We start from the raw sequence: 23,741 nt of genomic DNA, 5'->3' as shown, positions 1-23,741 counted from the left end.
ATTGTTTTTAAACACTATCTTGGGTACCATTAATTCCCGGATAGATACCGTCTCACTGCGTATGCTTCTCTCAGACATCGTGCACTTCAGCTGTCTGGGAAGAAATGCATCTTTCACACAGAAGTACTTACTGCTCATTTTTCTTTAAAGATTTTTTCATTCTTCAGAAGGTTTTAGATGTCCTATGGCTTTTAAGTCTTTCTTCGTATAACCATGTTTTGTGTTCTCTCCAACCACTGGAAACCCAACCCACTCTTACCCGTCCTACTGGAACAAGATTCATTTTTTTAAAATGTAACTTCTAGATACTATCTAAATTTCATGCAGTTATTTCCAGGCAAAGAGATACCGTAAAGCTTACTAGTATTTAAATGTCTCACTGGAGCTCTTGGAGTGACTTTGTTATGGGTCCTAACTGTACTATAGCTCAACCTCCTTGAAATATATTCTAATATTACATACACAGTATTCAAATCACCAGCACATACAAATCTCAGACGATTTCTTGTTTTAACTGCACCTTATGTATAATTAACACTTTAGATATAATAATTCCTCTGATGTCTAGCAACATCTTAGTCCCTTAGTGTGATCTCTTACCAGTCTCCTACTGGTGCAAAATGCTAAGGAAGCCATCAGACGTCGAGAGGAATCCCTGTGAGCAGATCCGCCTCAGGACCGGGGCCTCAGTTACACAACGTCTTAGGTTTTGTGTCTGTGCCTTTCAAGCAGTGTTCAGAGACAGCCTTTATGTATCAGCAGCAAATTGTTGCCATAAACCCATAAGCAGTGGCAGGGGGACTCAGAATAATTCCTGAAATTATTCTTAAATGCATTTTGAATTGACTGACTTTCATGTTGATTTCACAACACGCTTATGCAGCAGGCTGTAAAATCTCTAGTATATATTTACTGCCAATAAAATGATTTTTAAAGCATTTCAGATCATCATCAGTTCACATCTATGCTAACATTTGAAATGGAGATGTTCACAACAAACTGATTTTAGTATGAATCTGGTAACATGCTTTACACTCTAGTAGGCATACACCAAATAAAACTCCGAGCCTTATACAGTAAGTTCCATGTGAAGCCACCATTGTCAGTATTTCTTTAAAAACCCCCATGAATTTGCATTCCTTCTTCCTACATGTGATTTGCCTTTATATCAAAGGCCTGATTTTCATAATAAGTATTTACAAGTCAAATGGGAAACAACAGGAGATGCAGTGATCATTTCAGAATCAGATCCTAAATACCTACCTTTCTCTGAGGCGAGGGGGAAAGGGAAAAGAGAACAACGCATTTGATATAGTTGATGTCTGTGCATCTCATGTTTGAAAGAGAACACTAATCCTGTCTTACTGGCAAAATCCAAGCAATCTTTGCTCATGCAAGGCATTCTAAAGAGATCTGAGGGTCTGGTGTGAACATGCACTTTTTATCTTGTACTTCACCGTAAGAGGTGTCCTCCTTTTTCCAGTCAAATCCCTTATTTAACCTTTATTTATTCTAAAAATTCCATCTGTGGGAATTTGTGCGATGCTGTCATCCAGCCAGCTTTGGAAAGAACTAAATGAAGACGACGCTCTCAACTTACACCCTGTTTTCTAGTTGAGAAAATGCCTCCAAACACGGAGTGTTCCAGTTTGGTGGGAGGTGTTTTGGTCCTTTCTAGTGAGAATGGTGGTTTCTCCCCAGTGGCACACTCCTGTGAATGTAGTCCACAATGCATATGCTTAGAAAAAGGCAGTTGCTTTGCTCCAGGAGAGGAAAAAATGCGAAGAGGAGAGCACTCATGCGACCTGGGGTGTTAGGTGAAGCATGCTTGCACCAGCTAGCAAGGGTGAGGCATCCTGCAAACATTGCATGGGAACCTAAATATTTGCGTCTCCCTAAGGTGGGCCAGTGACTGGATCATACCTAAGCCACAAGTAGTAGAAAACACTGCAAGAAGGAAAAATGTATAGAAGAAATTCCTGTATTTGAAATCCTGATTAGCTATACAGAGAAGAAATTAAAATTACGAATGGGTCTGACCCTCTTTTATCTATTTTCATTGTTAGGAAGACGAGGAAGAACTAAATGGAGACTTAAAACTCAGAGAACTAGTAGCTGAACTTCTGCAAGTTCAGGACAGCTTCAAGTTCATCAGAGATCCACTGCTGAAGGCAAAACTGCAGAATTTGATCTACACAGAGGAAGGAGAGGAAGTGAAATAAAGACTAACTTGGCTGAATCATAAGATCTTCAATGACCTGAAAGAAAGTAGAGAGTAGAATTACTAAATTATGAATAAATGTATAGACTATGTATGGACAAACCCAGAAAGATAAGGTCCCAAAACGTTAGAAAATTGGATTTAAAAGATAGCAAGGATGTTGGAAAGATGCATAGTGAGATGACCAAGGAAAAAACTGGTCTGTTAATCCATAGAGGGGGAAATCCATGTAATCATCACCTAATGATTGGTGATGCTGAGACATCAGTATCCTTAATGCCTTTTTTAACCTCAGTCTTCCATTTAAGAAGGCAGATGTGATTTCACTACTAGCACCACTGACAAAAGTCTAAGAGCTTAGGCTAGAAAAATGAAGAAATAGACTGGAAAATACTTAGTTAAGTTAAAGATTTTTGGATAGACTGGACCTGATGAAACTCCCTTAGGGTTCAAGCAATGTTAGAGCTCCTAGTGACTATCTCCAAGAATCAACAGAGAATGAGTGAGGTTCCAGAAAACTCGAAAAGGATTGCATCTCTCTCAAAGGGTGGAAGGAAAGAGCTCTACAAACTGGTTAGCTGAATTTCTACTTAAAAAAAAAAAAAAAAAAGATTACAATGGGTAATCCAACCATTTGCAAGAATCTAGAAAGTAAAGATATGAGAGGTAACAGCATGGGTTTGTCAGTAACAAATAATACCAGATCAGTCTGGTCTACTTCTATCAGATGGTAACAGGCCTTGTGGATAGGGTAGAAAGAAAGAGGATCATACGGTTTCATATAATATGCTCTTAACTGAAAAAAAAATATGGTCTAGTCAAGTATATAAGGTGTTAGAGCGTGTCCAGAGAAGGGCAACGAGGCTGGTGAGGGGTCTGGAGAACAAGTCTTATGAGGAGCGGCTGAGGGAACTGGGGTTGTTTAGCCTGGAGAAAAGGAGGCTGAGGGGAGACCTCATCGCTCTCTACAACTACCTGAAAGGAGGTTGTAGCGAGGTGGGTGTCGGTCTCTTCTCCAAGTAACTAGCGATAGGACGAGAGGAAATGGCCTCAAGTTGTGCCAGGGGAGGTTTAGATTGGACGTGAGGAAAAATGTCTTTACTGAAAGCGTGGTTAAACATTGGAAGAGGCTGCCCCGGGAAGTGGTTGAGTCCCCATCCCTGGAGGTATTTAAAAGACATGTAGATGAGGCGCTTAGGGACATGGTTTAATGGACATGGTGGTGTTGGGTTGACGGTTGGACTCGATGATCTTAGATCAACCTTAATGATTCTATGATTCTATAAAATGAGTGCAAAATTATTTGGAAATAATTAGTACTCCCAAGCTGAAAGGATACATTGAATGGGATTTCACTGAGGTCTATCTTGGATCCAGAACTATTCAGTACTTTCATCAACATCTTTGATGACTGAACAGAATACACTTATTCACATTTGGAGACCGTATCTACAGGAAGAGGCTCCAACTACGCTGGAGCATGGCATTACGATTCAGAAGGATCTTGGCAGATTGGAGAAACTGAAAAGCCACCAAATAAAGAGAAACAGAAGGTTCTACACATACAAAGGAATAATCAACTGCACAAGTACGTACCAGGATAAAAAAGCAGTTCTTCAGAAAAGAGATTACAGATCACAAGCAGTGCTAGGCTATCTTGCATTATACTGATGCTGGAATGCATAAATAGGAGTATCATAAATACAGTAACAAAAAAATAATTTTAATCTTTCCAGCCATTATTATTTAAACTAGCATGCTCAGTTTTCAGGTTTATGCTCCAGGATAGTTGAGAACCAACTCAAAGATATCGAGAGGAGAGAGACAAAAATGGCAAAGGATTCTGAGAACCCAAACTAGAAGGGAAGGGAGAAGGAACAGTAGTTCTCTGGCCTAAAGAGAAGAGAGAGGGCAGGCAGAGGTGTTCACCTACGTCAAGAGGAAAGAGAGAACCTGCTTTCCGTGTGTACCAGTTTAGGTTAGGTATTGGGAAACTTCCTGCTTGCCAAGCCAGTTAAGTAAGGCCTGTACGCCACTCAGAGGGACGGTGAAATCTCCATCACTGCAGCTCTCCAAACATCTTCCTGCAGCACAGCAGGGACAGCTGACCTGAGGCTGAGGTAAGACGAGGACCTAGACAGCCTCTCAATATCCCTTCCAGCACTATCTTCTTCCTCTGCTATGGTTGTAACTAAGGCAGGGATTATCCTTTGTTCCTTGTTTTCAGATTTTGCTCTAAATGCTAGCTTAAGTGACTGGCCACGATGAGTAGTCAGGAGCGCCTGTAAATATGTAGTTCTTCCCATCCTTTCGCATCCCTTCTGCAAGCATACTAAATGGCCTAGTGGCACAGTAACCTGGCAGTATGCTCAGGCACATTAGAGCCCACGTGCTTCAGAAAGCATTTTCCCGTCGAGCTCGCTGTCTCAATACCAAATTTAGTAATAATTTGATATTATGACAATCTGCAAACAGCCCTCAAAAAAGGAGTGGGCGTATTTCAGGAGGGTAGTGACATTCCAGAACAATAAGCCAGTGGAGTTAGTTATTCTGGATGTGCTGGGATAGCTCACAACACAATTTTGCACAGTAGTATTATTCATTCACAAGTGGTGATAAAACAATTAAATTTAATAATCAGCAAGAACCACCTCTCCCAGGCAAAAAAAAATTAATAGAAAGACAATATAATCACCACAATTCTTCAGATTTCCCAACTTGTGTTTGTTTTGTGCATGTCCTGCAGGTTTGATTTGTGTTCTCTTTGCTTTGGAGTAAAGAGAAAGAAACTGGCATCCTGATTCTGCCCTCATTTAAATTTAAATAAAATCTGATATGCTCCACTGAAATTAAAGCTGTTACATGCCAGTATAAAACAGATCTAAATGAGCAGAAGCAGATACCCGATGTATTTTACTTTAAGAAAATAACATAAATACCTCACAATATCTAACAAGCACTGCATACCCTTTTAATACTGTGATCATTTATGACAAAAGGAAAATGCAGGTACGCTGCTAACACCCGCATGAATTATTTTATAGAATGATAAAAGTTTATATTAGCAAGATAATTATTACTGGATGCATTCTGTTGTTCCATGTTTTCTGCCTTCTAAGGAAGGTTCAGCTTCAGCAACATACTGATCTTGTATACGGCTTGTTCTTTTCTCTCAGCCCTCACCTTTGCAGCCTCCCTGTTCAAGGGTATTCAAGTAACACACATGTTTCTGAAATGGATATAAAAGAAACAAAGCCAAAAATTCCCAGAAAATTATCTTAGCGGACTGCAGTAAGTATCAGCCACTTAAAGAGACGTTATCTGGTGGATAGCATAAGTGATTTCATATATCGGAAGGTTGCCTGTGTGATGATGTCAATGTTCATTACATTACAAATCTGGTATAAATAACACAGAAAAAAAAAGTCAAGGTAATTTTTTTTTAATAAGAGAAAATTAGTACACTCAGATTTCACTTCTGCAAACATTTGTATGCAAATGCAGTCATCCTGTGATGCATCTAATAATAATTTCAAAGTCAGATAATTGTTTTAACTTCACATTAAAAATATGAAAATATAATATAAACATATCAAAACATTTGGCAACAAAGTTTGTGTAATACAAAGGATGCCTAAATACTCTGTTGTGGGATTACAGTCTCACTTTTAAAATCTTGTATGTTCCTTTGCAATAGTTAATATTTTCTCAAGAGAAAATGGAATGAGAAACAGTATTTCAGAATGCACAGCAGGTTCTCTTCTTACTTTCATTTAAAGCCACAACATCTAAGTCATATAATAAACAGGTTTTCTGTAAAACAAACAAAAGCAAACAATTAAGATAACTAGAACAGAACAGTTGAAAAGCTTGAATTTTCATGTATTTTAATAGGTAGAAGATTTGGTGGGGTCACTGGATATATTTTTCCTTTGAATATTTAATTAAAAGAGTGCAGTTTTCTAATAAATTAAACGGAGACTGATGCCCATGCAAGTCCCAGCTTGGTATATTTACATTCTTTAGCTGCCTCAAACATCTCTCCTAACTCTGAAGGTGACAGATGATAGAAAGTGTCTTTTGAGGAGACACTACAAACCATATGAACTGATCATGTAAATCTTTACTCACATGAATTGTTCTAGATGTACAGGTTCTTCTGTTGACTACACCAATTTTCACTAATTTGCAGTTAAGTACACTAATCTTTGAAGTATTGAGCATGGGGTGCAAAAATCCAGTTGAAAGGAACAGGGAAATACAGAACATCAGTACCCATTAAAAAAAGGCACAGGCTATTAATTGTTATAAAGGACGTTAACTTGTTTTGTGAAATTCACTAAAATTCTCTATTTTCTTGCCTGTATTTAATAACCAGGAATACCCCCAAATGGAAACAACTCGGTCTTTATCAAGATAAACTATCAAAATAGCACTCCGCCCTTGTAAAACATTTATGTACTGATTGCAAAAGCAGATTAAAAAAAAAAATATCAGCAAAACCAGGACTCTTCCTTTCAGCAATAAACTCAACTAGATAATTAGTGCTGACCAGAGAACAATCAAACCCACTTGTGCAATACAGTACGAGTACATGTTGCAATCTTGTACTCTAAAACTATGAACACTCAACCCTGAACTCAGACACAAAGACATCGAGAATATTGTCACATGCCTAGGGAAAAAAAAGTCCTAACCTCTCTACTTGCCATTCTCCTGCCTGCTTCTTGGCAAGGTTTACCAAGTATGTAATGATACACAGAGAAGTAAGTGCAACCACTGGATTCACCACATTCTTCTCTCAACCCAAACCCAACAGCCATAAACAACCTTTCCTGACAATAAAGAGAAGCTTCCAGAGAGAATAGCTATCTAGGCTGGCGTTCATGAAATTCAAAGCACAGGAAAAAAAAGGAAAAGGGGAAAAAAGGCATCATGTAGTACAGTGCTAATCATGATTCAGAATTGAGAACTTACACATACAGTGTCACAGGGTAGTTGAACATTGACTACATCCAGAAAGGTTCACCTAAAATTACTCAGCTGAATCAAAACAAGAGGAAAATAAAAGGTTCCCCCATCCCCCATGTTACAATAAGCCTTATGCCTCTTTTGCTGAGAATATTTAACACTACCTAAAATTCTGGAGAAGATGCATGAAATTTGTTTCCTTTTTCCTTCTGTAGGCATAGTTTTAGCTCTTCCAGCGTGCTGGCTGCCCTCTGGCAGGGCCATCCCCACCAGGAGAGTGGCTGAGCCCGTTCCTCCCTGGGGCTGCAGGGACCCAGGAAGGCTTCCACAGTGCACGCTGGTGGGGGAGAAGACGAAACACTTGGGAAGGGATCAGAAGTGATGGATAGAGGCAGGAGCAGAGGGCAGGAAAGGTATCGTAGTGTCCAAACCTCAGGATGGATGCCAGAGCTGTCATCAATAAAATTATTAACACTTACTGTTCTGACTCGAGAGTACTGGAAGACTGTGACTTACTGTTTTTGTGCACTTTTACTTGTTTTTTTGTTGGAGTGACAAGTACCAACAGACATAACATTTTTATTACCCTTGAGAGTTTGCACAAATTCCAACATGCAGCTTCGTAACTTCTGATTTGTTTTAATTTTTTACACACAATTGTGTAAGGTGCTTGAGTGCAGGCATCAGCCATTATGATTTGTGCTAGGGAGAGACTATTTGATAGTCTTCAAGTGTAGACAGTAAATGTAAAGTACGAAGACCTTTTTAAAAGAGGGCGCAAAGCAGAATCAAAAGTACACAACCATAACCTTGTCATCTCAAGCAACAAGACACCACTCTGGTTTAGCGATAAGATTCTGAGGGGGAAAAATAAAAAGCTTTGGAAGATAATGGTACAATAAGAAATTTAAATTTACTCTATTGAGACCAAGAAATAACACTGAGCATTGATTATTGTGGACATAGGCCAAGTAGGTTTTGTTTCACCCCTGCTTCTTCTCCTTCAGAAAAAAATTCAGTTTAAGTAGTAAAAGAGTTCTAGAAAAATCCCCGTTTGAACAATTTCAGAATTCAGGTTTCACTTACTTAACTTCAGAGGAAACAGGTAATTTGAAAGTGGTGTAGGTTACGTCTAACTTCATGCTTTCAGTTAAAGGGGAGAAACTTGCGTGTTCCTTAAACAGTGAAGATGCTTATTTGCAAATACTTTACTACTTAATAGTACTTTTGGGTGGCAAGTAATCTGTTCATGTATCCTTAGCAAGGATCCTCAGTATTAAGTGATTAAGAATGGTGAAACATACTTGACAATGAAATGGGTCATATAATCTGTAAAATCATTATCTGATAGTAGTTCATCAACAAATTAACCAGGACATAAAGACAAGAACCACCTCTCCACAAATAAAGAAGAGGTAATAGTTTTAAAGGCCATTTAAGAGTTGAGGACTTTAAGAATCACTTCAGTTTGATAAGGCTATTCTATACAGGATCTTCATCAAGCAAATAAGGGCCTGGGATTCATTTAAGCAAATGTGCTATACACACATTTTAAAAGCGCGTATTCATAACCTGAAGAGATACTACGAGTCCTGTGTAAAGCGCTGAAGGAAGGATCAAGCAATCCCACATTGTGCTCAACTTCAGCCGAGCCTTGGAATAGGTGGGGCACCCTCCTCTCCTGAAATTACAGCAGGGAGGTATGCAGATCTCTCCCACTTGTGAGAACAAGGCGGGCAGCATTCCTTCTTCAGGGTTCCCTGAACACCAACACTTCCAGCTCATATTTCAGCTCAGCCTGTTGGAACTCACTGCCTGACAAGCCAGCCAGCAAACAGTAGAAAACTGTGAGAAGGTGAGAAGAACCAAAATGGTACCGAGAAGCTCAGATTTCCACTTCAGCATCTTGGGCAAAGTGGGGTTTTGAAAATACCGCCACAGACACAGATGCCGCTCTAACCCTGCAGTTATTTGAGTAAGACGTTGAAATCTCCTGCTATCAAACACTATTTTTTTCTGTTAAATAGCGCAGCAGACATGTCCCACCTAACAGGCAGGCATCTGTTTAAGCTGGTTTTAAGCTCTCTGCTGAGTCAGTGGAGAAGATCAGACAGGATGAAATGCTCTCCACAGCCGGCTGTCTCGCCTCCCCAGCTCTAAGCAGAGTTTGTATCACTGGTGTGCAATAGATACCTAACTTCTAGACACAGGAATTGTGATGAGATGGCTGAGATGCCAAATGTTTTTTGCCCTTTTTTTTTTTTAAATCAGGGAAGAAAAGCTAAGCTGGTATACAAAGGGAAATATCATCAAAAAATAAGGGAAGCTCTTTGAATGGCTTCTAATGGTGTAAATTTATAAATCTTAACTAAGATCAGCTGCCCGTTCCTTGCTGGAAAACTGCTCAGATTAGCAGTGTCATACCAAGTTGGATTCACCTACTCCAGCACCACTTCTTGGTATTTTGATACTGGTTTAGTTATTTTGGAGGTGGGGCTCACTATGGGTTTGGACGAATTTTACCCTATACATTTCAATGTCCTCAAGATAGGCAAAGCTGGAGTGCCTATCTATGGGCTTCAGAGAAACAAGCAGAAGGGACTGTACTGAAGTTACTATTATTTATTACATCTTGAAATTTCAGGGATTTTTATTCTCTCTAATGACAAAATGATCACACTTAATGACCGCAATAATTTTGTATATTTAACAGTGATAGTTGACAAAGACTGGCAAAGCATGGCAGAGAACTTCATGCAACCAAGTTCATGTGACTTCTGTGCCTGAACCGCCAGTAGAGAGAGCTCAGTTATTAAGATCAGCCTTGCCATTTTCTTGACGTGTATTTTCCCTGTATTCCGTAATTCAAATTACTTGTTCGAAATGCAAGACAGTCCTCTCACAACAGGAATGGGCAGGACAGGGCACAAGCAGTTATCAAGCAAGAGCTAGGGATATATTAGCAGGGAAAGTGATCGCTGGGGGGACAGGGACAGGAGCAGGAGAGGATATGGGGTCAGACACAGCAAGATCTAACTGCTGCAGAACACCTTCCTCAAGAAATGGGGATGAAGTCCTTGCTCCCAAAGCCTGCTGTTCCACAATGTCTAAAACATCTAACCCACTGGCAAAGTGTGGGTCTCTATCTCCCTCTTCTGTTAATACCACGTAGACTATAACAATGTTGTACTGCAATTAGTTAGTTCACAAACTTGAGAAGACAGCTGTGCTGTTACTCTAGGGTTCCTCAACCCTACAGATCATCTATGTAAGGATTAATATAGTTGCACCTCCAAAACCCTATTTAAGAGAGCAATTTGGCTTCAAAGTCAAGATCTTGCAGAAGCAGCAAATGCCAGAAGTAAGTCAAGTGTGTAATATTCCTTTGGTCTCCTAGAATTTAATTTCTTTAACTTTAATCATATGAAACCATATAGGCTGAGATATGGAGTCCTCTATAATTGATGGAGAGAGAAAGGCACCTCCAGAAAACAATTTTATCCTAAAAAGATGCATCTCTCTTCATTGAACAGACATGATTCCAGACAACCACACCAAACCAGTCATGTAAATTTTAGCTGGCTAAGGTTGCACACTAAGATGAATCTCATCCCCTATACTCAAGCATTATGATTAAGTTTTGATTTACATGACCTAATTATATGCTACTGTTTCCAGAAGAGTATCTGGTTCATTCAATGTCCAGAACAGACTTTTTTTTTTTTTAATTAAACAAGGTGATAGTGTAGTAAAATTATGCCCTACGTTGCACCAGCACTAAGTGAGTTGGTGTCATTTATCCTCTTTGCTTTAATCTCTGTACCTTGGTTCCCATGTGTGCAATGCTGAATATACTACCTAATGTTACTAAGAAGGTTATGAAGATAAAAGTCTAAAATAGATCTAAAATACAGCATTACAAGCATTATGAAAAACCTCACAAAGAAATTAATATTTTGTGGTCAGTACAAGATAAATAAAGGGCAAATAAAGCCTGGGGCTCCATGCGTGACTGAAGATAATAAAGCAACACTGAATGTGCACTGCTGGAGACACAGGGATCTTTTGGACAAACTAACAATTCCATGAACCTTGGCAATAATGAAATCTGATTTCCTATGGATTTGGGTCTTGCAGTGAATTAAATTGGATATCCGCGATGCAAGCTCCAGCTGGAGTGGCTGGTCGAAGCATTTTTCAGTCTCTCTGTGTAGTCATCTCTGTCTAATACTGTGTGAACTAACGCTGGAGACTTTCCTTCTGCAGAGTACTCGGCCTCTCCTCCGCCCAACACCTTATTTTCAAGGAACTCCTTGGGAGCTTAATTATCTTTTAGTTTGACCTGTCAAATTTGTTTAAAATCAGCTAGCAAGTTCCAAAGGTACGTTAGGAGCAAAGGAATTGGACACACAGTGTAATCTCAAAAATCTTGTTGCCATAGGAGAGGAAGGTAAAGAGATCAAGGAAGGACAGAATTGACGCCTGCTACTTCTGAAAGTTTATCTCAAATGACATCCAGCTGTTAAACATTAAATGTTACTCTCAACAGCACAGGGAAAGTTCTTAAATGGATTTTGACTGTTCTCTGCTCAGCAGATATATGTTTATTTAATATTATATTAAAACAATCTTAGTAGTCAATCACTCTTGGGAGGTAGGCAGAACCTAAGTTTTGGTTAGTTTTATAGCAGTCTTCAGAAAAGGGCAAAAACTTCATTTTTTTTTCTTTTTGTTGAACACAGTTTCCCTCCTTCTGCTCCTAGTTTAGAAAAATACTAACCACCACACCCACAAAGACAGAAATGCAAAGGCTTGTAATATTTTTTTAAAAAGCTAGTTAAGAAGAGCACTGCTCGTCAGCCATGAAACCAAACAACACAAAAGTGCAAATACTAACTGCATTCTGGGTGGTATTTTTTTGGTTTTGGTTGTTTTTTGAGGACTGACTCACAAGTACAAATAGTTCACTGGCAACCAGAAGCACTGTTAAGGAACAGCTGCCATCCATTAATGAACAGGTTTAGGCATATCCGAGACTCTTAAGAATTGTGAATAAATAAAATACCGTTGTTATTTGTCAACGTGTCTAAGCAAACCTCTGAAATAAGCTGTCATTAACATTCGTTTCCACTGCAGCCTTTCTAATACAATCAAATCAGTTATTATTAACTGATTGGTTTGAAAATCGTGAGTTCTCAAAAATATGGCAAGACTCCTTAGCTGTTACCAATGTAAGCTGTCAAATAACATCTGATTGTTTTAATGAGACTACTACCCATGTAAATTAGAGCGATAGGATTAAGACCCAGCATAGAATGGCTGAGATGATAAATATCTGAAAGGTCAAGCAGCACTTTAGTTATCTGAATCGCTGGGATACAGAAGTCTTCTCTCTCCCTTAAGACCACCACAAGTAAAACCACAGAAGAAGAGACAGGAAAATGCAGCACAAAATAATGACAATACAAACTTGCCTTTTTTTTTTTTTTATGTCTGACACATTTTAATGTGTTTTTTTCCCAACCCTCCACTGAACCACAACTTGTTATAAATTTCAAGGGAATCAAGAAGCTCATTACTTCTGTGTGAGCTCTATAACTCCGGACGTTGATCGTCCCCATCTACAGGAGTGTTTTCTTTAGATTTAGTTAATAAAGAAATGCCCGTAGATGGTGAACAAGTGTGTATATAAAAAATCCTAGATGTCCTCAGATTAATACAGCCTGCTGCAATGCATCTGAAAACAGCCTACCGCCTGCCAGCCTGCCCTGCCTATCTATCTTACTTCTGAATGACCTCCACCTACTTCCCAAAAGCATGGCCATAACAGACTTTTCTAGGGAGTTCCTTAAAATGAGTTTCCTCTGTGGGGCTGGTAAAGCAATGACATGCTTCCACAGAAGCATCTCATCAGTCTGGGACAGGTGGTCCTATTGCAGAAGAAAGGGAGGCCTGCCGTCCTGTTACCTCAGACATAGGTGTCTTGGTCCAAAACACTGTGCAAAGCTGTATCTCCTTTTTACAATCAGCAAGTACATGTTTTACCACTACAGAATGGATGTACGACTGAAGTGATCTCAGACTGGCATCTATCAAGTCATTTTTCACAGCTACTAGTCACGCTTCCTACTGCATTTTCCCTTCTCCAAAATTTCATCAGTTAGAAGAAGTTAAAATTCAAGTACTACATTCAGATTTCACAGTTTTGTGAGCAAGCAAATTATTTTGTCGAACCTGAAAACCATGATGAAACTGTATGGTAGATTTATTTTTTTTACTGTGAACTCTTTCTTATCAGGCCAGTGGCAAAACCAATTGGGCTAAAGGAGTCCTTGTTTAAATCAACAAATGCATTGCACTAAAAATGGCAAATTATACACCAAAGTAATGGTACATGATGCCCCATCAGGGATTGCAAACATTTTTAGATAAGGTGAAATGTTACTACAGACAAACTTGACAAATTCTTACGGACATATTTTTCAAACACACATACATGCACACAGAGTGTACAACTGTATTCTCAAGCAGTTCTAATTAAAGCCATGCAGCGGTATAACATTTGCAACGTGGTCTGAATTTGTTTGCGTGTCCACACTACAAAACCCATGAATTTTCATGAAGATGAGTAGGAATACTGAAGTTCCACTTAAAATAAAATAAGCACAGGCAATCTTAATGTGAGAAATACCCAAACATCATTTCTGCACGCTGCAGAGAATTCTCTCGGATCTTACCCAAACGCACTGTGCAGAAATGCTCGCTTCACACATATTTGTCTTTGCAGCAGTTATGATCATAGCTACTGTTTTGTAGTTTTCATGCTTCATACTAACAAATATATTCTCTATTTACAGTAGACAATGCCTTTTTCATTTACAAGAAAACCAGAGTTATCTTACTTGAGACTTTTTGCCAACTATTCAAGGACCTGCCATTATCCTCCTATTCTAAATGGTATTTGACTGTTGAGTTGCTGAGCTTCATTTTCATGCTAAAGAAATCAAAAGCTTTTTTCCTTCTTTTTTCTCCCCCAAAAAAACCAACTACAGCTTGTGTTATTGTATAATATGACAGGACCTTGATTTAGAAGCAGTCCAACCCTGAGCTATTATTCTGACCATCCCCTATGGCTACTTAATCAAAAGACTGCAACTTGTGACTTTGTCAGTAATTTTGCTCATTTATCTTTATTATGACTTCAAGAGTATTCGGAATAGAAGGTTAGTTTTGTATAACTAATATTGGTGATGAATGGCAATGATAATGCATTGCATGAAGAACATCCATTAATGTCTAAAATAATATTCTACTGTCTAAAAATAAATTGCGATGCAAAACATTTTCAGAGCTAATTAACAATAATTCAGTCCTACAAAAGTATTGCAACTCTGAGGATTAAGGACCTTTAAGCCAACACACTCAAGGTAGTTAGAGATGCTGACTCTGACAGCGACAATATTGATTCTATCACTAATTAACTCAAATCTTTAGGTCCTAATAACTTCAAAAGCACTAGCGTAAATCATCCAAACAAACAGCTATGAACTTTGGATAACACATTTGATTGCTGAACATAAAAGGTCCGCTCACTCCATCAGCATGCAGCATCTTCACAGTGTGCATATTCTGCAGAAACCTACAGGGAAAAGGAATCTTCCTGGCACAGAAGTGGAACTACTCTAGAGCTGTTAACCTCTCCCTTGAAGAAAAGCACAGGAAGGAAAGCCACAAATGCAGTTTTCCTGAATTTTAACCTTCTCTCTGAACTGTATTTTACCTGCTCCCTTCTTTTGTTGTTCTCTTCTCCCACAATTCTTCTCCCCCATGTTCCTCCTCTATATGTCTACAGCTACAGGATCCCCCCAAAATATTAACTCCATAATGCAAAAACAGCAGTGGCTGTGCTTTGCTAAACCTCTTCTTTATTTACAACCTTGTTTACCCAATCTGTCAAGAGGAATCTCCCATTTTCTTTCTACTCAAAAAAGGAGCCTACCTTTTCCAGTATTTCCTTAGTCAAGACTGAGAATGCATACTCAATGTTCACATTATCTTTAGCACTGGTTTCAAAAAAGGGTATTCCATGTTCCCAAGCAAGCTGTAAAACAAATGTAGGCAATGGGATGAACAGTCTTTAGGAAAAAACCACTTCTTAATACTAATAGCAAGAGATATAGAGGTGTTCCGACAGCATCTAACATGCTATATAAACACTGATTAAGTAAATGTCAGCTCAGTAAAGTACTCTATATTCATCCTCAGTTTATAAATTTCAGGTAACTCTTAAAACAGTCATCTTAAATTTTTGCATTTCAAAACAGCTTTTTTAACCTATATTTACTTGTAAATAAGAAGAATAAACTCTACTGAGTCTGTTCTCAGTGTTTTGATTTATTTGGAAAATGAACTGTCTCCTAGGCAATTATTTAAAGGAAACTAATGGAGTGCCTGCAGAAAGGTATAGATAAAAATGTGACAAAAACTGTAGAAAAAGAGGCATGATGAAATATAAAAAAAGAGATGCTCCTTTTTACCAGAGAGAGAGAAGCACAAAGATAATAGGCAAGCAAAGAACACATATGTATGTGAAAATATATTATGGTAATACAAGAAGAGAGACAATACTTAGAAGAAAAGGGCGGCATAGACTTTACATTGGTTGATTTTATTTAATTTACTCATGTTCTCTCATTTCCAGTGTATTTCCCTTACAGATAGCTTAGAGGTATGTTGGCATGAGGAAAAAAAAACCACAACAAAATTCATAGCTTTTTAAGGTCTAAACTTTTTCTAATTTATACAGTTAAATACATGGAGAAAAACAGTTGCCTGCCAAGGGAGGGGGCCAAGGTAGGAATAGTATCTGCCAGAAAAACAGAGTGAGAGAGTCTATTTATTCCCTCTGCAATGGATCCCTTCTTGGTACACATCTGGAGAAGACGATTCCAGGCAAAGAAAATACCCTACTGCTTATAATGTATAGAAAATCCTATAATTACTGACCACTTAATGATTTATTTGGAAGGCTCTCCATTAGGATAAAAAGTCTAATGTTGGCAGTTATGTTTGCTTTCAATGAGCTCTAGAAGTAACAAATCAATGCTTTACAAAAATTCCAAAATCAGGCATGAAGGTACAAGAATTGGACTTCAAAGTTTTAGTCAAAATATAATAAAGATTATATTAAAGGTAGGAAAAAAGTAAGCAAAATGGTTTCTTTTCCAAAATGCTGTAAGAAAATGTAATTTTGAAAATAAAGATGAGATCTGGGCTGTTTCTTAAGACAGACTGCTTCATAAGGGATCCTAAAATTCCAGCTGACTGCTGTGAACTGTCTTCAGTACTGCAGCAATTTGTTATGGGAAGTTAGGATCATTTGACTATTGGCAAGTGTCAATGCAAAACAATGATGCATAATGGTTCATAAAGAAAAAGACAGGCAATAAAAAATACTGGGCTAATAAAGTGAAGTCAACTGGTTTGCAGCTTATAAAGTACACACAATCTACTATTAAATATTAGTTTTTTCTTTCTTGTGTCATGTAACAGATTCCTAGAGGCTACCTATATACAAACTCCGATGAACACAAACCATTTTAATCATGGAATCACAGAAATCATTTGGAAAGATAACCCCACTTGAAATGGGACTACTGCCCATACGATATGGGGTCAGCCACAGCTTTGCCTACCTGAGTCTTGAAATCCGCCAACGAAGGAGATTCTATAACCTTTATGGGACCCTCTTCCATGGCTACATCACCCTTCTAGTGCAACCGGTTCTCCTTATCTCCAACCTGAACGTCCCAAGCCAGGACTTGTGTCTGCTGCCCTTTGCTTTATTGTCTGTCTCCACTGAGAAGAGTCTATTTCTGTCATTCCTCTACACTTCAATTGCTGTAGACCAATAATGGCTCCTTAGCCTCCTCTTTACCCAGCTCCCTCAGTTCTCCTCATGGATTACTGGTACTAGACCCCAATCATCTTTGTAACTGTCTGCTGGACCCTCTGCAGTTTCTCAACACCCTTCTTGAAAAGGGAGAGCCAAAGCTGGACACAATATTCCATGTGGTCTTGCCAGCACTAAGTAGGGGGGGTAGTAATCTCTCCAGGTCTACCAGCCATTATCCTTCTAATGTAGCCCAGCATGCTATTAAGCAATGAGAGAACACCGTTGACTTATATTCAAGCTGGTGTTCATTGTAACCCGCCAGTCTTTTGCAGTGCAGTGCAGGGCAGGGCAGTGACTCATGCCTGGGATTATTCCATCCCAGGTGTAAATCTTTGCACTTCTTACTGAATTTCATGATGCTTCTGTTGGCCCAGTCCTCAAGTTTATGAAGGTTCCACTGAATTGGTGTTCTTCCATTTGGTGTGCCAGTCACACCCCTTAACCTCATGTCACATGCAAATCTCCTTGTACCATCAGCCAGATCACTGATTAAGATGTTGAACAATGTGAGCCCCACTACACACCCCAATGTACTCTGCTCAGTACTAGCTAACAACCAGACACACAGCCTTCAGTCGCTACCCTTTGCCTCTGGTAGTCCAGCCAATTTTCAGTCCACCAATGGTCTACTTGTCCAGCCCACATTTCCTAGCTTCCAAGTGAGGATGCCATGGGAGAGAGTGACAAAAGCCTTATTAAATTCAAGATACATCAAAACCACTGCTATTCCCTTGCCATTTCCTGGCATCATATAAGGCAACCAGAGTGGTAAAGCACAATTTGCCCTCTGTTGACTATTCCAGATTATCTTTATGTCCTTTATGTCCTTGGAAAAGGATTTGATGACAACATGCTCCACAATGCTTCCACTGACTGAAGCAAGGCTGACTGACTACAGTTCCCTGGACCCTCTTCCTTGCCTTTGTTAAAGACAGGTGTCATGCTGGCATCTTTCCAGTCAACAGGGATGTCTCCCAACCACCATGATTTTTCAGAGTTGACTGATAGTGGCCCCAATCACATTGACCACCTCTTTCAGCACAATTGGGTGAACTTCATCGTGTCGATGGATGCATCCAACTTTCCTAAGCAGTTTCTAATCCAATGCTTTCCCACTGCTGGCTGACCTGCTCCTTCCCAAACCATGCCAGTACATGCAGAGGTTTGGGAGCAAGCTCCATCTGTGAAGACCAATGCAAAAGAAAAATAAAATAAAATAAAATTAAAAAACCTTGAGTATTTCAGCCTTCTCTGTATCATGTTACTACATTGCCTACTACACCTATCAATGCACCCCCATTTTCTCTGTATGTGCACAATATTTGTCAAAGAGCATTAATGCATGTATTATTCCAATTCACTGTGCATACTGATAAGTATTGTGGCAAGCATGTCCTCTAAAAATGTAGCTAGATGGAAAAAAAACCAACAGTCCAGTGTTAAAGCAACTGGCAGTATGAACACAGCTTTGGCTACTCCCTCTCATAAAGAAACTGGAAAGGCACATTCAAAGAATTACTTTTTTTTGCCTTTGGAAGCATCTTGAATAGATCCATAAATAAAATACCTAAATACATTTACAAGCCTATGGGAATTATGTGACTGGGAAATGTTATTTTATATTATCCTTGAGAACAGTTTGGAGATCCTGAGTGAAATAAGCTCATATCTTACTTACAATAACAAAATAGGTAATGCCAATATCTCTTTCAAGGTGAAATTTAATTCCAATTGTTCATTTCTTTTAACTCAAAATATACTACTTCCTAGCAAAGTGCTGCTAGGATTTCTTAGTGTTGAATCAGAGAGATGTGTCTGAAATGTGCAGAATGCTTTTTTTCATTTGTATTGTACCTGTAAAATCAGCTTTGAAGTCAGGCACATGAAGACAGCAAAAGACAGCAAAAGCAAAAAAAGGAGTAATATTTTACTTGTCTCTTTCTGTTAGAAGGATTTGATAGAAGAACAGCCACATTCTACCAAGTCATATACCTTCAAAATTTTAATTTATTTTTCAGAGAAAAAGATAATGTTACTGGGGGGGAGGATGGGGGACAGAGGAGCCCAAGAAGGTTGAGTTCAAACTTTTCTCAAAGTGAATAAAAAACTATTAATACAAGAAAATACTTCATAGTGTTAAAATTAAAGATACCCATTTGTGAGTGATCAAAATTATATCATTACAAAATAACACAAAAAATTTCTCAGCATTAAATTAGTCTATAAAGGGGCACACGATGGCCACTCAGTTATGACAGATTGTTATAGAAATGCCAGCATAAATGATAAGATTCCCAGAAAACGTAGGGGTCTTCTCTGCAAGACTCTGAACAGAACAATACTTACAGCTCATTCTCACAGGGTAGTATGAAATATGCAAGTATGAATTATTATGTGGCAGAGTTCGTATCAAACTATTTTCCCCTCTTAATAAGGATATTTTCTTTTTTGGAGTGAGAGGACAATTATTAGCTCGCTCTGTGCTCTCGCAGCTGGTTCAGTCAGATTCTTTAGCGTTTGTAAATCACATTAAAAGAAGAAATAGTGTAACTGAAGAGTTGCCTTGCCTCAAAACACAGTAGAAATCTAGAAAGCAGACTCACTGGTGAGGAGGTAATGATTTGTTTTTGAAAAAAATACTACATTAAGAGAAATTTTGATCGCATGGTTAAGTACACAGAAGTCAGAAAATGTCACGGTTAATACCATATGCAAAACCCTACTACTGCCCTCTTGTGCACATGCATCCAGTGACTCTTTAGATTTCTGAGAGTGCATTCTTTGAGTGAGAGTATACATCTCTTTTTCAGCAACCTTATTCCTTGTACACAGTACATGAACATTGAAAGTGTCTTGCATACAAACAATGAACTTTCAAAAGTTCCTATTTGTAATGCTGTTGAAAAGGTGATGCTATTTTTTAAAGTTCCCTAATCTGGGATTATATAATTGGCAAGAAACTATCAGTGTTCTTTTCTTTAAACACAAGACATCCTGTGTGACTTACCATGCCTGAAAGCGTAATAGAAGGGCTCAGACAACAGTTCCAGACAACAGATGCATACAGTTGCAGTTGCAAAATTTACTGGTATATAGGACACGCTCTCCCGCGACATTTAGTCATTATCACAATTTCTTCTGCCATAGCATGGCTCCTGGATTTCCTCATTGGTTCTCAGTGAGAGTAATTTGCCATCGCCTTTAAAACAGCACTCCCCACTTAACACCAGTTCTTCCCCTACTCATGGTCAGCAGGTATAAACTATACCGTAGTCTCAGCTGTACGACACATATAGTTGGATCTAGGGGAGCTGGATGTTCCCTAAATGTATCTGTCCAGTATTATTTAGGGCTATTCATAGACAATGCAGATCACTGTGCACAGGCTGCCAGAACAGTTCTTTATAGTCAGGCTGTAGCAAAAAAATCATTGATGGGTGGCACCAGAAAAAATATGCAGAATGTATTATGCATTACATTTCAGTATTCCACATTAAAACAGTAGTCTGAAAATGCAGGCTCTAAAATATTTTTAGTTTTAATTCAAAATATAAGATTTCTATCGCAACACCTAAAACTTTCAAAGTACATTTTAACCTTTAAAATAAAAATCAGTATTCTAAAGAGATCAGTTAGGAGTTACTTAATGTATTTCTGCTCATATGTTAAAAAACCCCAACACTCCAGAACTCCACAACTGTTCTTCTGGAGCAATTCCTAATAGAATTTTTGGAATTCAGGAGCTTTTTATCATTTTCAGTGTAACAGCTCACAGTCACATACTAAGATCCTCAGGAGAACCCAAAGAAAGTACCAGTGATACCTTTTCTCCTTTCTGTTTTGGAACTACACGTTCTGACTCCTTATCACACTTGTTGCCCAACAGTATTACGTCCACTTCATCACCTGCTTTCTAAAAGAGAACCAGCATTAGTAAGTGTCAAGTCAGAAAAAAGCAAACAACAAAAGCCCTTCACCTTCAGCTCACACTAACCTTCAACACTTTATTTCCTTGAAAGTAAAGGCTGAATTCTGTCCTGACCTTTTCATATGTGGAAATATTTTCCATCAGTTACTGGGATTTGGAGGAAAACATCAAGATTGCAAAGAGCAGAAAAAAGCCACTTACAAGTGCAGGGCATAATTTCCAACCGCTTTCATAAGGTATGGTGCATGGCCACCATCTTCTGATGAATGCTCCATCTTGAGGCTTTGAAGTGACTGGAAGTGCCCTGAATTCACAGACACTACCCTCCCTAAAGTAATGGGTTCATGGATTAGCATATGAGTCTGGTGTACATCCAGCACTCACAAGTAAAAAGGAAGGAATTTGCTGCACCTGAAAGAGCACCTCTCTGTGCTTCACTTTTGCACACAGACAGTAAAATTACATTCAAAGTGTTCAAACTCAACATAAAAGTTTGATTATTCCAAGACACTCGGAAGAAGGCAATAGATTTTTAATGAAGTAAAATTTAAAAACCTCATTGATTTCAAAAGGAAGAAAAATCTAGCTTTTTGACCTTGTCTCCATCCTTCGTTCCACTAATCCAGTTACATACATGATGACTGTGAAATGCACTGAGTGCTTTACATCAGTGTTATTTTAAGATAAGCCATTGTAACTATACATGACTGGAATAGTGACAAGGAAAGGGAACAGTTCTGCAACAGCATGTGGAATTTGAAAACTGACATTTGTTGTGAAAATCATAGTATTTAAAACCACTTTTAGTGCTTAAATGGAGGAAGCTGAGGGTCTCGATCTAGAGACAATTAAAGCTAACGTGGTCTGATCCCATGGCTTATATTCTGAAAGTATATGCTCACGCAGCTTCTCTGGTGACTCAAAAAGCCTGGTCTCAGGCGGCAGATCTCTCTACAAGGACGTTGATGAAATCTCTGATCTCTGTCAAAGTCTTAACTTTTGTAACTTTGCCGTAAGACAAAATCAGGCACAATCCTCTTCCCCAGAGCTCACACACACACACACACGTACCTCCCTTCAGAGAATGCAAAGAAAAACCTCCATTAAAGGATGAGAGAATCATTATTTTTAGTCTATTTGCACTTTTACAACTAAGTTGCCTCATTTGAAGTACAGCAGTAGGCACAATTTATTATGAAGGAACACTATTTCATTTTTTTTAATCCACTCTCATTTTCGAGTCGGCTAATCTCATTTCATATCCACAGCTGATGTTCAGGATAATGTAGTATTAAAATGAAGTAAGTTCAACATAAGAGTACAAAGTACAGGCCTAAAATAATGAATCAATCTAACCTGGATTAATAGACCAAAATGTTGGCTGTTTCAGAATGCATTGGAGCTTTACTCATTAAGGTCAATGGCTCTCCTACATAAAATCACATACATCAGTCCCTAAAATAGGGTAAATAGACAATTTAATCTCATCACACAATCAACTTTTTATTTGGAAGAAGCCTGTACGTAGCTGAAGGTTTTACAAGTGACATTTGACTTTACCCTGAAGTAAAAGGTCAAAGGGAAATACTTGCATACTGTATGTACAAAACCATGAAATTCATCCTGTACCTTTATTTCTGTACAAACAGCACAAATATTTGCAGTAGGAATGTTCTTTCTAAACAGCTTCAAATAATAACAAAATTTAAAGGAGGTTAGAGGTACCAGGCCTTTCAGTAAGTATTTATCATTATTACCAATAACTAAGTATTTATTTCAGCAAATAACTATTATTTTTACATCAATATAATGTAATAATGTATTTTCACTTTGACTGGATCCTCCACCAAAGGACTGAAAGTATTCCTTTTTTAAAGATGGTATCTTGCCGTTTCTTGCTTTTAGAAAACTAAAAACACCAAAATGGCATCCATGTTAAATTCTGAAAACTGATTATGTAGATGAAGTCTTAAATATTAAGTCAATATGACTAGGCAGAAGTTTGACCATGTGCTCAGTTGGCATAAAAACTGCAGAGGTACACTGATTTGAATTGGCCAAAAATATGGCTCTTCAATGCTTCCAAAAGCTCACTGTTTATTTTCATCCTCTTTTATTTATAGCTCAGGAATAAGCTTTCCAAATGCAAAATCTATAGCTAAAAAGAGGATGGTTATTTTACAGTTGTTGAGATGCTATTATGCAAGTCAGCACTGACTAAGCTAATAGCATCAGGAAACTTTTTTTTTCCCATGTCATGGAAAAATACTATTAAAAGTTTCCTCAATTTCATCGAGGCAAAAAGAAAATTTTTTTTTGAGAAGTAAAAAAAGAAAGTGTTTTGCTTTGGTATCTCAAAAATACATCCAGAGTTTTGGTTCACTCTCTTCAGTTTTTCTTCTAGTTGTAACATTTCAAAGTTCACATTTTACTGAAATTTAAAATAAAAATAATCTGAACTTGGAGAAAACCTAGCCTTTTTTTTTTTTAAATGTCCAAAAAGGAGATATCAGCACTATATTTCTCTCAAAAAATTGGAGCCAAGAGATTTATTGAGACTGACCAAGTTTTTTGAAGTGTTTGGCAGAGCTTGGAGTCATCAGGTTTATGGCAAACAGGTTTTTGCCTTGCTGGATTCCCCAGCAGCTGGATCTGGTGGTGGTGGG

General features: G+C 38.3%; 1 protein-coding gene across 5 annotated transcripts in view; it reads right to left on the bottom strand.

Annotated features, from left to right (window-relative positions):
* Positions 1-5,647: 5,647 nt before the first annotated feature.
* The window catches only part of LOC143156389 (ras-related protein Rab-10-like), a 31,543-nt gene continuing 13,449 nt past the window's right edge, over positions 5,648-23,741 (bottom strand). For 2 of the 5 annotated variants that reach the window (XM_076329774.1, XM_076329778.1), the window contains 3 exons: positions 20,971-21,060; positions 15,192-15,293; positions 5,648-6,034 (listed from right to left, as the gene is read on the bottom strand). In XM_076329774.1, the coding sequence (XP_076185889.1) occupies positions 5,960-6,034; positions 15,192-15,293; positions 20,971-21,060 (267 nt within the window). In that variant the 3' untranslated portion in view covers positions 5,648-5,959. Of the gene's footprint in view, positions 6,035-15,191; positions 15,294-18,067; positions 18,329-20,970; positions 21,061-23,741 lie in introns of those variants that run through there. The other 3 variants (XR_012994618.1, XM_076329776.1, XM_076329775.1) reach the window with 3 other exon arrangements.

Source organism: Aptenodytes patagonicus, chromosome 2 (genome assembly GCF_965638725.1).
Source record: "Aptenodytes patagonicus chromosome 2, bAptPat1.pri.cur, whole genome shotgun sequence".
NCBI lineage: Eukaryota > Metazoa > Chordata > Aves > Sphenisciformes > Spheniscidae > Aptenodytes > Aptenodytes patagonicus.
The sequence above is the reverse complement of the archived record's forward strand: the minus strand, read 5'-3'. Positions and strand labels throughout refer to the sequence as shown.